The 13,794-nt window shown below is 40.8% G+C and overlaps 1 protein-coding gene across 1 annotated transcript in view; it reads right to left on the bottom strand.

The window, feature by feature from the left end:
- MTCL3 (MTCL family member 3) overlaps nucleotides 1-13,794 on the bottom strand; it is a 63,919-nt gene that overhangs the window by 16,401 nt on the left and 33,724 nt on the right. The window contains exons 5-7 of the mRNA XM_051854336.3: nucleotides 9,177-9,248; nucleotides 2,124-3,299; nucleotides 405-715 (exon numbers count right to left, since the gene is read on the bottom strand). Coding sequence (XP_051710296.3) covers nucleotides 605-715; nucleotides 2,124-3,299; nucleotides 9,177-9,248 — 1,359 coding nt within the window. The 3' untranslated portion in view covers nucleotides 405-604. The remainder of the gene's footprint in view (nucleotides 1-404; nucleotides 716-2,123; nucleotides 3,300-9,176; nucleotides 9,249-13,794) is intronic.

Here is a 13,794-nt window from a genome sequence, read left to right as displayed (position 1 = left end):
ACAAAGGCCTAATCCACTCTCATGCTTCCATATACATATCTGTAGACAGAGCAAGCCAACATGACAACACATTACTTGGCTCCATGAGGGCCACATCTCATTTATTCACCTTATTCTTCACAGACATTTACTGGATGTCAAAATTATCTTATTAGTCTGATGAAGCCCAACAAATGAACTTCATAATCCACACAATGCTTGGAAGTATGATGAACTTGTGAATACTCAGTATTTGAATGATCAGAATAGTCAACTACTCAGCTGTAATTGTAAAAGATCTGGTCAATTTTTACAGGCAATCTGGCAATTATTATCAAGAAAGGGCACACATCAAGATGTAAAAGAAAGAGGCAAACATTAAACTGATTTATACTGAAAATGGAAAGTCACACTTACTTCCTTACCTGAAATATTTTAGTCCCTGGGTTTCTTATTGAATTTGTAGTGGGAAGATGAGTTGTATCTTTTTAAAGAAATAAGCAGTCTTCAGTGTTTTTATAGCATTGGTTACTACAGAAATTATACTTCTTTTACTTCTTGTCTTGAAGGGTGAACAAAATAAACAAACTGAAAATACTACAATGAATGACAAATGATGAAAGATTTACAGTACAAAAAATAGTGTAAAAAGGAAGACAAGCTTAAATATCGTTGTGTAAGAAAGTGATGAAAATAATACAAGAATGAGAATAAGTAAAATGATAGGCTGGAACATCTGGGAAGGTAAATGCAAAGACAAAGAGAAGAGTTAATTAATAATAAATTTTAAAACTTAAATTCATGTCAAATAAGTATTTATTCAATTTAAAGTAAACACACCCCCATTATGCCTATACTCACAAAATATGAAAGCCTATAATTATATACAGTGCTTTCTTTCACTCTGATTTCTATTTTTTTTCCATGAGGGTATAATTGAAAAACCACAAGCTCAAAACAGTATTCAAAATCTGCAACAAGGAAACTAAAAACCAATTATTTTATATATAATAAATAGAAAAAAATAAACCTTAACATTTCAAAGTACAACAACTTTGATCACAAAAACTTTTTTTTTTTTATAGCAAAGCAGAGCAACATGCACGCTAAAGAAGCAAGAGGGTTGTGGTTTTTCTAGTCATGATTAACAGGCAGTTAGCTCAGGGCCATGCTTTTGTGCACAAGTTGATATCTGTACAGAAACGTCTTGCGTGTCTTAAAAGCCATGCATGCTATCATACTTCTGCGCGTACTCTAAAGGATACAGGGCAGCAGGCTTGCCAGAGGGGATAGCACTGCCTGTGTTGTTTCCTAAGTGACCTCTGATGTGGCTTACTCTGACAGAATGCATTGGTCCTCAAGTGGCCACATACCTGACCAATGCAGTTGAGTCCCATTCATCGGTTGTGCCTCTACAAATCACCGAGGAGGAAAAGGCTGGCTTTGCCTGTGCTGGAATAGTTGTTACTTTCCCCTCCAGATTAGTATTGCTTTAAATTGTAACACTACTTCCCCAATCCTCAGGTTCTCCACCACCTAACTGATGATGATTTTCTCTAAAAAATACGATCATGCCACTTCCGCCTACGGGAAAGGAGTGGTCTCCATGCGTTCCTTTCGGTAGGACAGGAGACTCAGGGTCATGTCTCTTCACCACTGATTTTTACATTGACCAGTCAACATCCATCTATCCTATTTCGTACTTACACACACACACACACACACACACACACACACACCTTAAACTCAATTTGGATCTTAGCTTTAAAATCTCAGATCAACACTTAGCGATTCCAATTCAGGCCTTCTTGCATCTCGATCTTTTCACAGAATGGTATGAAAATGTTGGCCTTCTAAAATACTAACGTATCTTATAAATCACTTCATCTTTATACAAAATCTGAAATGGCTTTGATAAATTTCCCTTTTAAAAGAAAACAGGCAGGTAAAGAGGTATTTGACTGAGAGAGTGAGTTCCCCAAACCTCAGGCCGGAAGGGCAGGATGAAGGAACAGGTGCTCCCTGGGGCGGGGACTTCCCTAAAGCGGGGCGTGGAAGTTGGAGCGCGGAGATGCCCCACGAGGGTCTGCAGCTCCGCGTGCCAGCCTCGCCAGCGCCGTGGCTCGCAATAGGCAGAACTGTACCTGACTCACGGATATGGGCTCCTCGGAGCCGCGGTCGTCCGCAGACTTGGGCACCTCGAGGCGGTCGATGAAGGTCTGCAGCTCCTTGCGGAAGGCCTTCATCTGCGCGTTGATGCGGTAGAGCAGCTCGTGCTCGCGGATGCGGCTGCCGTCGTCCTCCTCGTCCATCAGTCCGAACAGGTCCCCGTTGGCCACGTAGATGCGCGCCTCGGTGATGATGGTGCTCGTGTCGGCGATGAGCCGGTCGATGGTCTTGCCCAGGCGCTCGGCCTCCGAGCGGATGTCCTTCATCTGCTGCCGGTCGGAGAAGCTCTTGGGCCAGGGCCCGGGCGCGGGGTAGAAGGAGCGGGTGGGCGTGAGGCAGCGGATGTTGCGCACCTCCTCCGAGTCGCTCTCGCCACCAATCGGCCCTTCGCGCTTGCGGTGCGGCGGGCGCGAGTCGTCGTCACTCTCCTTTTTGCCCGCGTCGCTCTCGGCGTCGCTGTCGCGGGGGCTGCCGCGGATGCCCAGGTGCGAGGCCAGGTCATAGCGCTGCATGTTGGACATGAGCACGCGGTTCTCGTACTGCAGCTGCATGACCTTGCCGCTGAGCTCGTTGATCTGCAGGCGAGCCGCCTTCAGTTCCTCCTGCAGAGCCTCGGTCTTGGCGCTGTCGTGGTGCCGTGCGCTCTCGTGGCCGCCGGACTTGTACTTGTACTTGTTGAGCTCCGCGGTGATGCGCTTGTTCTGCTCCTCCAAGTCGGCCACGTTCCTGCGCAGCAGCTCCGTCTCGTCTTCCACCAGCTGCAGGTGCTGCCGCAGCTCCGACAAGGACTCGCTCTGCTCTCTCATGAGCGGATTGGCTGAGCCATTGAAGTCATCGCCTCTCAGGTCGTCCAGCTCCGCCTTTAGCCCCCTGTTCTCCACTTCCAGTTCCACAATTTTCCGGCCCAGGATGTTGGCTTCTTCCTCCACCAGCCTCAGCCGCAGCTTGAGCTCGGCCTCCCGGGTGCTGGGAGGACCCCCGGCTTCTCCTTTGGGCAGAGGACTGTCCAGATCCCCATAAAAGGATCTGTACTTCTGAAGCTCGTGTTCGAATCTGTCCTTTTCTTTGTCAATCTTGGCCATTTTCTTCCTCATCAAAGCAGCTTCTTCCTTAACGAACTGCAGCTGGCATTTCAGATCTTCATTGTCCTCCTCATTGGGGGGAAAAGAGGAAAAAGGATCATTTTTATGTAAATCAAAAACAAAACAAAACAACAATCAAAAAAGGACACCTGCAAAAATTTCTGTTTCTTGTAATTAAGATTTAATGACATGGAGAGACTTAGCTGCAGTATCTTTTTCTCCAAATCACTGAAATTATTTGGCAAATTAAAGAATAGGACAGTATTACATCTGGGAAGCGAAAAAGGGAATGAGATACCGAAAGAGAAAAGCTGTAGTCATCACTATTCAGAAACTGTTCTGCGAGGGTACTGAAAAAAGTTTGTGTTTTTCCTTGTGGGCATTTTCTGTGAACTTGCTGAAGATGCTTTGTAGACATTGAGTTCAAAACTTTTTTTCACCAAAAATAAGCATCTTTCATTTTTAAGGATTTTGATTTATTTATTTTCACTTTATTTGAAAGTCAGTGAGAGGGAGAGAGAGAGAGAGAGAGAGAGAGCAAAAGAGAGAATCTTCCATCTGCTGGTTCACTCCCCAAATGGCTACAATGGCCAGAGGTGGTCTAGGCCAAAGCCAGGAGCCAGGGACTTCACCCTGGTTTCACACATGGAGAGCAGGGGTCCAAGCACATGGGTTATCTTCTGTTGGTTTTCCTGGTACATTAGCAGGAAGCTGAATTGGAAGCAGAGCAGCCAGAACTTGAACTAACACTCCAATATGGAATGGCAGTGGCTTAACTTAACTGAGCACAATTCCATCCCCTATAAAGGTTTTTACACATGTGTCCTAACTTAATGTTCAGAGTAAACTTACCAGTAGTTATTGAAATTCTTGGTTTAAAGATGTTTAGTGACTTGTTCAAGGTTACCCAGTTAATAAATAGCAAAGTAAAAGTGAAATTTGAATTGTTTTGTCTGAAACTAACACTCATGATCACTGTGCCTTCTATAAAATAATCTGTCTTCCACCTTCATTGAAAGGATATTTGTTTAAAAAGCCGGTAAGTGAGGAAAGTTTGACGCTGGAATGGCCCATTCAATGACAAATTAATTGGTATTCCACTGAGATGCATTTATTGTAAAATGTATTCCCATCAGTCTGATATGGATAGAGCTGGTTTGCATGGTGAAAAGATAATGGAGTAGACTTTGTGGAAGTTCTTTTCACATAGTCTATGACAACCTTCAAGTGCTAACCAAACTAAACTGAACTAAACTAAAGCAGAAATGGAAATCCATTCTTTCACTGAGAGCTGTAATAGAAGCACTACTATGCCTGAACATTTTTGCCAAGGTCAAGCTCCCAAAATTCTCTTTTAAGTATGTACTTTGGGCTAGTCATGAAACTTCTGTAGACACTGATTTCTTCAGGTTACAAATGGAAATGAAAATACCTTCTTACCCAACACTGAGAGTCACCTGTGTTTGAGAGGCACTCTGGTAAAGTAGGAGCAATCTCTGGTGGGGAGGGTGAGAAGAATGAGCTTTTCCAGAGATGCTCAGCCAATATGGCCCAGAGTGCTTGAGTTTGAAGAAATGATGAAATGGCACAGATCTCCTAATAGGAATGTGAAGAACATCACATTCCTGTTACCACCAAGTCCTCACTCCAGCCCTTTTACAGATAAAGCAATCACATTTCAGAAAGATATCCTAATTTGCTAAAGCACAAAGCACAATTTCTATTTCTTCTTTCCATTGCACATGTAGTCTCTGGAGAAAAAGCTCAAAAGAACAGGGCAAAAGGGGAAGATGAAGGAAATCAGATGATCTGGCTTACACATGTTCCTGTAGAAGTTATTTAGGAGAAAGGATGGAGGCACAGTGAGAAGAGACAAGAGAACCTCAGCAACTTCCAAGGAGAAGTGAAGGAATGTACTGAAAGCTTGGATGTGGGACTCTACTACACAAGGGAGGAAGGAAGTTGCCCTCAGACTTTGTGTGGGGCCCTCACACGAATGCATATTCCATTAGAACCAAGGACACAGTACAAGGTTTAAGATCACATCTGCAGAGGCATTAATGATAACTCTGAAGTTTTGAATTTAAGAGTCTTCTGGATTATACTGCCAATAAGAGTTCTTTCAGGTGTCACAGGGGCAGCTACTGAGAGGAAAAATCTCACATCAGGTATGTGGAACCTCAAGTCCAAGATCAGAAATATTACAGTTTGGGAATTGGGGAGAATTGAGGTCTAAAGGTGAGTCCAGGAGAAAGCAATGCACATAGGTGATGGTTGAAGCTACTGCAATGGTTACACAGGCAGCCAAGGAGGAAAAGAGAAGAGAAGAGGAGAAGAGAGGAGAGGAGAGGAGAGGAGAGGAGAGGAGAGGAGAGGAGAGGAGAGGAGAGGAGAGGAGAAGAGAGGAGAGGAGAGGAGAGGAGTGGAGAGGAGAGGAGAGGAGAGGAAAGGAGAAGAAGAAAATAAAAGGTCAAAGTTTGGGAAAGCGTAGGGCTTTATGCTTGATAGAAGTTGTTTATTGCAAGAGAAAGCTTTTATTTGCTAGTACAAAAAAATGTCAGCATATGCTGAAGTTTGAATCTAAGCAAAACTGTAGTGGCTATGATACAAACCACAGATTGGAACAGAATAACACTTCACTGGGCTATATTAAGCACACAGAAGACAGAAAAATAACTGATTTATATGTATATAAGCACTCCTGCCCAAAGGAATGAAAGCATAAACATTGCTTTCAGACTTGGACATTTACTGCATGCAATAAAGTCACCATGAGGGAAGGAGATTTAGCAAGAGGAAGATGGACATGGTGATAATTGTACTTATTGAAAAAGGAATCCTTTTAAGGTACAAAGTTTGCTAGTTTTCACAATGCCAGGAGTTCAAGAACCCTACATGAAGGGGCAAGGTGATGTGGTGTTTGGAACATTTGGACCTCTTATCAGAGTATTAGTTCAAGTCCTGGCTAGTTGATTTCCTATCAAGCTCCCTGCTAATGTGCCTCAGAAGCAGTGGGTGATGGCTAAAGTACCTGAGTTCCTGCCACCACATGGGACATTTGGATGGAACTCCTGGTTCCTGGCTTCAGCCTGGCCCAGCCCTAGCTGTTGTGGGCATTTGTGGAATGAACCAACAAATAGAAGATTCTCTCTCTCTCTCAAATAACTGAATCTTTTTAAAAAAGAAACATATATGCTGTATGCTTTTGTCCTCCTTTTGTAATCTAACATCTGTGGGTTGATACGTAATTGTCAAAAAAGTAAGATTTATAGAAAGTTCCTGGTACATTGTAACCAAAGAGTAAATGTTTGTTCCTGTTTTCCATGATGAATAGGAAAGAATGAATAAATTACTCTGGGAGGTGAAGCAACTTGTTTAGTAGTTTTGTGTATGTTTGGGACTTGCTCAAAAGAAGATACACATGACGTATGAGGATTATAAAACTGATGGAAAGTCAGGAAGAAGTGAGCTGAGCCAGGCTTTGGCTTGAAGAGGCATTATGGGATACTAAATTAGATTCTAATTACATACATTAACTCATTTAATAAATATGCAACACAATTCTCTATTACAGTCTCTATTTTATATAGAAGAAAACAGACACAGAAAGAACAAGTGACTTGTCTTAGGTTAATACAGCTGGTATATTCTAGAGATTTCAACCTAAGTAATCTGACCCTAACTTTACTGTTTTTAATTGTTGTGCAATGCCATTTCTCAGCAAGCAAAGTCACTCTGCTGCTGGAGGAACATGTAGAGAAATGGGGCAAAGAAGCTGACACAAATTAACAAAATGAAATACAAAGCTATTTGAATAATAGTAAGTTGCATTCTATAAAATTGCCACTCTGTCAATCAAAATGAATAGCAAGTTGGCAATAAAAGTGTCTGAAAATGAATATGTTGAAAATGACAGAAAGATTTCAATGCCACAACACTGTACTTATAAATTTCCCTGGAACTTTATGCCAGTGAAAGAAAAACTGGTGAATTGTAAGGCATCCTGACTTTTGTCAAGTCCCAGGTTCCCACAAAGAAACTGATGAGAGCTGTGAATGTCTTTGACAGAAAGATGCCCACATGATATGGGGGTAGCAGTTCAGCATCAGAAACAGTCAGTTAACAATTCCTGGTTTAGGGATTATTAATGGGAAGAATATACAAACTTTAAAATAAGAAGTTTAAGAGGACGACAAATATATATTTCATAAAAATAAATGACTAAGTAAAGCTGATGTAAGATTTCAAAACAGGAGCACACACCATGTACTCCTCAAAGTAGGGTGAATTTTCCTGACAGCACATGAAGTGACCCACAGCAGAATGAGGTAGCTAAAGTTATGGAAAAGATCAAGTGGAGAAGTAGTGGTGGCAGAGAATATTTAGGCTTTTTAAGGGAATGAGAAGAAAAGCGTGAAAAAGATGTCATCACCTACATATGAAATTCACTGGAGCCGGCGCCGCGGCTCACTAGGCTAATCCTCCGCCTTGTGGCGCTGGCACACCGGGTTCTAGTCCCAGTCGGGGCGCTGGATTCTGTCCCGGTTGCCCCTCTTCCAAGCCAGCTCTCTGCTGTGGCCCGGGTGTGCAGTGGAGGATGGCCCAAGTGCTTGGGCCCTGCACCCGCATGGGAGACCGGGAGAAGCACCTGGCTCCTGCCATCGGATCAGCGCAGTGCGCTGGCCGCAGCGGCCATTGGAGGGTGAACCAACAGCAAAGGAAGACCTTTCTCTCTGTCTCTCTCTCTCACTATCCACTCTGCCTGTAAAAAAAAAAAATAAATAAAAAGAAAAAAAAAAGAAATTCACTGGAATTCCAGAAATGTGGAGCCCCTATAACTGTTGTGCAAGAACCAGGAGAAAAATTAACCAAGAAAAGAGCAAGGAGAGAAAGGAAGGGGGGAAATAATACACATTCAATGTGTGGTTTAGAATGTGATTGCAATTAACTTTTTTGAACTTTGAATATGTAACTATTACTCTAGTTAATGTTATTTAATGACAAAATACCTTGTAATGGTTTTTTAAAATTTATACTACACTGCCACAGATTCCAACTTAGATATTTAAAACGAGTATTAAGCCAAATGTTTCTGGAGTCATAGTACCTCTTTTTTTCCCAAATCTTTCTTCTTCTGTTTTAAAATTCTAACTAGTATGGGGGGGAGCCATTGTAATCCATAAGCTGTACTTTGGAAATTTATATTCATTAAATAAAAGTTAAAAAAAAATTCCCTTCATGTTTTCATCAACGCCTTCACCTTGGAAGCAGAGTTAATCTTTATTATGGTAGTTTCTTTCTCTTATTTAAAAGGTGTATTTATTTTTTTAGTTTGAAAGACAGACACAGAGGAAAAAAGAGAGATCTTCCATCTGCTGGTTCATTTGGCAAATGCCCACAATAGCTAGCACCAAATGTCTGACCCTTCTATGGCTGTGTTTCTAGTATTCTTAACAAGCCAATATTGAATATTGAGTTTTATTTTTATTTCTTCGTTTCATTGTGCTTCTCCAGTCACTGATTCAGAGAATTACTTCATTATAGGGCTCTCTTAAGACATCATAAGCCTCTCCTCCCTTCTACCATCCCTTCCTAAAACATCCCTTTTTTATTCCCCCATGGATGCTATAGGAACAATCATTCTATTGACCTATTAGGAAGGAACTAGATTAGCAACAGAGGTACAGATCTCTAGTACAGCATTGAATAAAGTACTAATCTCATTCTGCAGCTTTGACAATATAAAAGCCAATTATAATAGGGTTATTAGTGCTGGTTTTATAATCAAATATACTGAATATTTTATACCACTTGTCTCAATGCATATTGATATGCATAATTTAACTTTTGCAGAAGTCTAGCTAGCCATTACACCTATTTATAAATGTAACTGTACATACACTTAGAGGTGCTCAATGTACTTACTGTAATTTTATTTCCACATACCTCTGGGGGAGTCTGCTGAGTCCTTTTTTCAGATTTTGGTAAATCTTTGCTTCCTCTTCTTTTTAAGGATAGCTGAAACAAAGCAGGAATACATTTAGTTTTGTAAACTATAATTTTAATTTAATTTCATTCAACTTTGTGTTTTTAGTAGTTCTAATTCCATATAACAAAACCAAGCCAGACAGCTTTAGATATGTTTTAACTTTGGACTGGAATAAACCTCACAGTAGAACGAAGCTGATGACTATCTAATCAATTTTGGAAATGCGGGAAATCTAACGTGAAATCCAGAAAAACAACTCAGACAGAATTTAGACTGATGATGCAATATGCTATGTTTTTGTAATGAAAGAAAATGATTGCTAGTATTCCACATTATTAAGGAAAAACACAAGAGAGTAAGTAATTTCATGTTGGAGTTAGATTGCCAGAAGCTTGTAACAACAAACTCTGAATGGTTTCATGTAGATTTTGAAGAATATCATTCTTCTCTCACCACACATCCATGCAAACACATCCCCACCCACCACACACACACACACAACACACACACACACAATACAAAAGACATAGTGGAAGTTGTTGTCAAATGGAGAGGGCATGCCCCAACTAAAGCAGCAGGTGGACTGTGAGTGGCTTCAGCTCATCAGTGCAACACGGGAATATGGGCTTTTGCAAGAGAAGACATAAATCTGGACTGGTATATAAAATCTTTCACATTTTGTTGGTTGGTCCTAATTGAATTCAAGCAAACAATACTTTGCAAGTCAAAGAACACATACATAGTACCAAACTGCTTCAGTGGTCCTCAGTACCATTTCTCACTCAAAGATAATAAGAAAGTTCTCTTTCTGACACTAGTAATTATCCAGATGCACAAGTATCTACCTTATACTAGACAGTGAACTGGATATCCAAAGTTCAATTAGATAGTGCACTGACTACCAGGAGGCTCAAATTCAGCATGGGAGACAGGGAAGTAAACAATTGTGATAAAAGCTGGCAATGCCATGCTCTAGGTTCTTTATGGCAGGGACATTGTCTTAGTGTGACACCTCCACCATGAGGATAATGCTTGCCACATGTAAGACAGTGAAAAGAATTTGCTAAATTAGTGAGCTAACATAAAATATGGGATTCTGAAGTCAAAGAGAAGGATGGAGGTATAAACTGACATTTATACAAGCAGGAAAGATTTCTCAAGAGAGGAGGCTTCAAGAATTTGCAAAGAGGGGTCTCCACTGTAGCACAGCAAGTAAAGCAGCAGCCTGGGAGGCTTGTATCCTTGATGGGCACTGGTTCAAGTCCTGGCTGCTCCACTTCCAATCCAGCTCTCTGCTTGTGTGTCTGTGAAAGCAGCTGAGGTTGGCCAAGTATTTAGGCCCTTGCACCCACGTGGGAGACTCAGAAGGAACTCCTGGCTCCTAGCTTTGGATCTTCCCAGCTCTGGCCATTGCAGTCATGGGGAGTCAACCAGGATATCTCTCTCTTTCACTCTCTCTGTCAACTCTGCCTTTCAAATAAATAAATAAATCTTTTAAAAAAAGAATTTGCAAAGAACAAAATTAAATTCTTCATATGCTAATTTATTTTAACTTTTTTTTACGTGAGAAGCAGAGAGAGAGAGCACGAGTGCACAGGCTCCCATCTTATAGCCCACTCCCAAACATACATAATGGCTGGACTGCACTGAAGGTCAGGGATGGGGATGTGATCCAGATGTACTTGACTGGTAGGAATTCTACTACTTGAAACATCACTGCTGCATTCCCAGGTCCCCATTACCAGGAAGCTGGAGTCAGGGGCTAGAACTGGGAACTGAACCCAAGAAATTGATGTGGGAAATGGACTAAAGGCCCTGTCCTTCCATATGCTAACTTGTAATTGTATCCAGTGTTAAAAGAAAGCACAGAGGCAGTGGAATACATTGGGACAACTGCTTTTATTTAGTGAAATTGAAACTGCCACTTCACACAAACTTTATTACAAGTTCCAATGGTCTCTCAGTGGAGTCTTTTGGACCCCCTATAGATAGAGTCATGTCATCTGCAAATAGGGATAGTTTGACTTCTTCTTTTCATATTTGTATCCCTTTGATTTCTATTTCTTGCCTAATGGCTCTGGCTAAAACTTCCAGGACTATATTAAATATCAGTGGTGAGAGTGGGCATCCTTGCCCAATTCTAGATCTTAGGGGTAATGCTTCCAGCTTTTCTTCATTCAATAAGATGCTGGCCATGGGTTTGTCATAAATTGTCTTGATTGTGTTGAGGAATGTTCCTTCTTAACCCAATTTGTTTAAGATTTTCATCATGGAAGGATATTGTATTTTTTTTTTTTTTTTTGACAGGCAGAGTAGACAGTGAGAGAGAGAGAGAGAAAGGTCTTCCTTTACCGTTGGTTCACCCTCTAATGGCCACCGCAGCTAGCACACTGAAGCCGGTGCACCGTGCTGATCCGAAGCCAGGAGCCAGGTGCTTCCCTGGTCTCCCATGCGGGTGGCAGGGCCCAAGCACTTGGGCCATCCTCCACTGCACGCCTGGGCCACAGCAGAGAGCTAGCCTGGAAGAGGGGCAACCGGGACAGAATCCGGTGCCCCAACCGGGACTAGAACCTAGTATGCCAGTGCAGCAGGTGGAGGATTAGCCTATTGAGCCGTGGCACCGGCCTAGGATATTGTATTTTATCAAATGCTTTCTTTGCATCTGTTGAGATAACCATATGGTTTTTGTCCTTCATTTTACTAATGCCATGTATCACATTTATTGATTTGTGAATGTTGAACCATCCCTGCATACCAGGGATAAATTCCACTTGGTCAGGGGTGAATGATCATTCTGATGTGAAAAAATGCTAGGGTCCTAGGCATCGGGGAAATGCAAATCAAAGCCACAACAAGGTTTCACTTCACTCCAGGTAGAATGGTTCTCATACAGAAATCAATGAACAACAAATGCTAGTGATGATGTGGGGAAAAAGGTACCCTAATCCACTATTGGTGGGAATGTAAACTGGTGCAGCCACTATGGAAGACACTATGGAGACACCTCAGAACTCTGAATATAGACCTACCATATGATCTGCCATCTCACTCCAAGGAATGTACCCAAACCAAAATAAATTAGCATATGAAGAGTTATCTGTACTCCCATGTTCATTACAGCATAATTCACAGTAACTAAGATATCGAATCAACCCAGATGTCCATCAACTGTAGACTGGATAAAGAAATTATGATATATATTCACTATGGAGTACTACTAAGCTGTAAAAAAAAATGATATCCTGCCTTTTGCAACAGGATGGGCACAACTGGAAGCCATTGTACTTAGTGAAATAAGCCAGTCCCAAAAAGATAGATATCATGTGTTTTCCCTGATCTGTGGTAACTAATAGAGTATCTAAAATGTAATGTGCTGGAGTGAAATGGACATTTTGAGATTCAATGTTTTTTTTAGAGCACTTGTGTCTTCCATTGAGAAACAGTGTTTTTTTTTTTTTTTTCTTAATACTATATGTTATACTCTTTCTCTTGGTGCAGGTTTAACTTTATGATCATTAAATAAACAGAAAATAAAAATAAACTGAAAAAATGAAATGAGATAAATGAGTAGTCCAGAGGATTAGTCACTTCTAGTTGATTTTTTTTTTCATAGAACAGTTCTCTACATTGTTTGGATAACTGTCTTAGAAATGAAGGCTGTGGAGACTGAGTAACCATAATCAAAGGTGATTTAGGAACCAATCAGTGAAAAATAGTACCATGAACACCAAGAATACATTATTAATGAGTGGTACTGAAGAATATGGAACATTGTAAGCAGGAGATAGCTACAAGAAGCCCTAAATTCCATTTTAATAAATTTACTGAATTGAAAAGTCATTGCTCAAGATGTAATACACATTTTTATGGGTTACAGAGTAATATTTCAACACATGTATACAGAATAAATGGATCACCAGGTAATTAGCATAGTTACCATTTCCATTTCCTTATCTTTTCTTTTTATGTTTGAAGACTATGAGCTCTTCTGCTGAAGAACGCTAGACTTTATTACTTTTAACTGTTATTATTTCTGTTACACAACCTCCCTCTATTCTCTGTCCTTACAGCTTTCTCAGTCTACAGAGCTCATTATTCTAAGATGAGATCTACTTTCTGAAAAATGAAACAAAACAAAACTTGTGCATCTGAGAGAACATGCAGTATTTATTTTTCTTTCTGGTTTAATTACATCCATTTTGAGGCAAATGACAGGAGTTCATTCTTTTTTATGGCTGAATAATATGCTAGTAGCAAAGGAAATTCTTGAGACCCATCCTAGGCCCACTGAATTAGATACTCAGGGTAAGGGACTCAGCCATCTATGATTTACTGAACTTGCTGGATGATTCTGATGTACATTAAAGCTTGTGTTGGTCTCAGGTTACTATGAGATAAGAGGAAGAATCAGATCTTGACGCAAGTCTTTTTCATTTCTTATTGTATTCTATAAGGGGTCTTCAAAAAAAACTCATGGAAAAGACATGTCAAAAAATTACTGATGAATTTCAAAATGTTCTTGCACCAAAACAACCTTTTCTTTCAATCTTATTTTTCCACAAATGTTCTGATGGT

This window comes from Oryctolagus cuniculus, chromosome 5 (assembly GCF_051225735.1).
Source record: "Oryctolagus cuniculus isolate XC-2025 breed Fujian yellow rabbit chromosome 5, ASM5122573v1, whole genome shotgun sequence".
In the NCBI taxonomy this organism is placed as follows: domain Eukaryota; kingdom Metazoa; phylum Chordata; class Mammalia; order Lagomorpha; family Leporidae; genus Oryctolagus; species Oryctolagus cuniculus.
The sequence above is the reverse complement of the archived record's forward strand: the minus strand, read 5'-3'. Positions and strand labels throughout refer to the sequence as shown.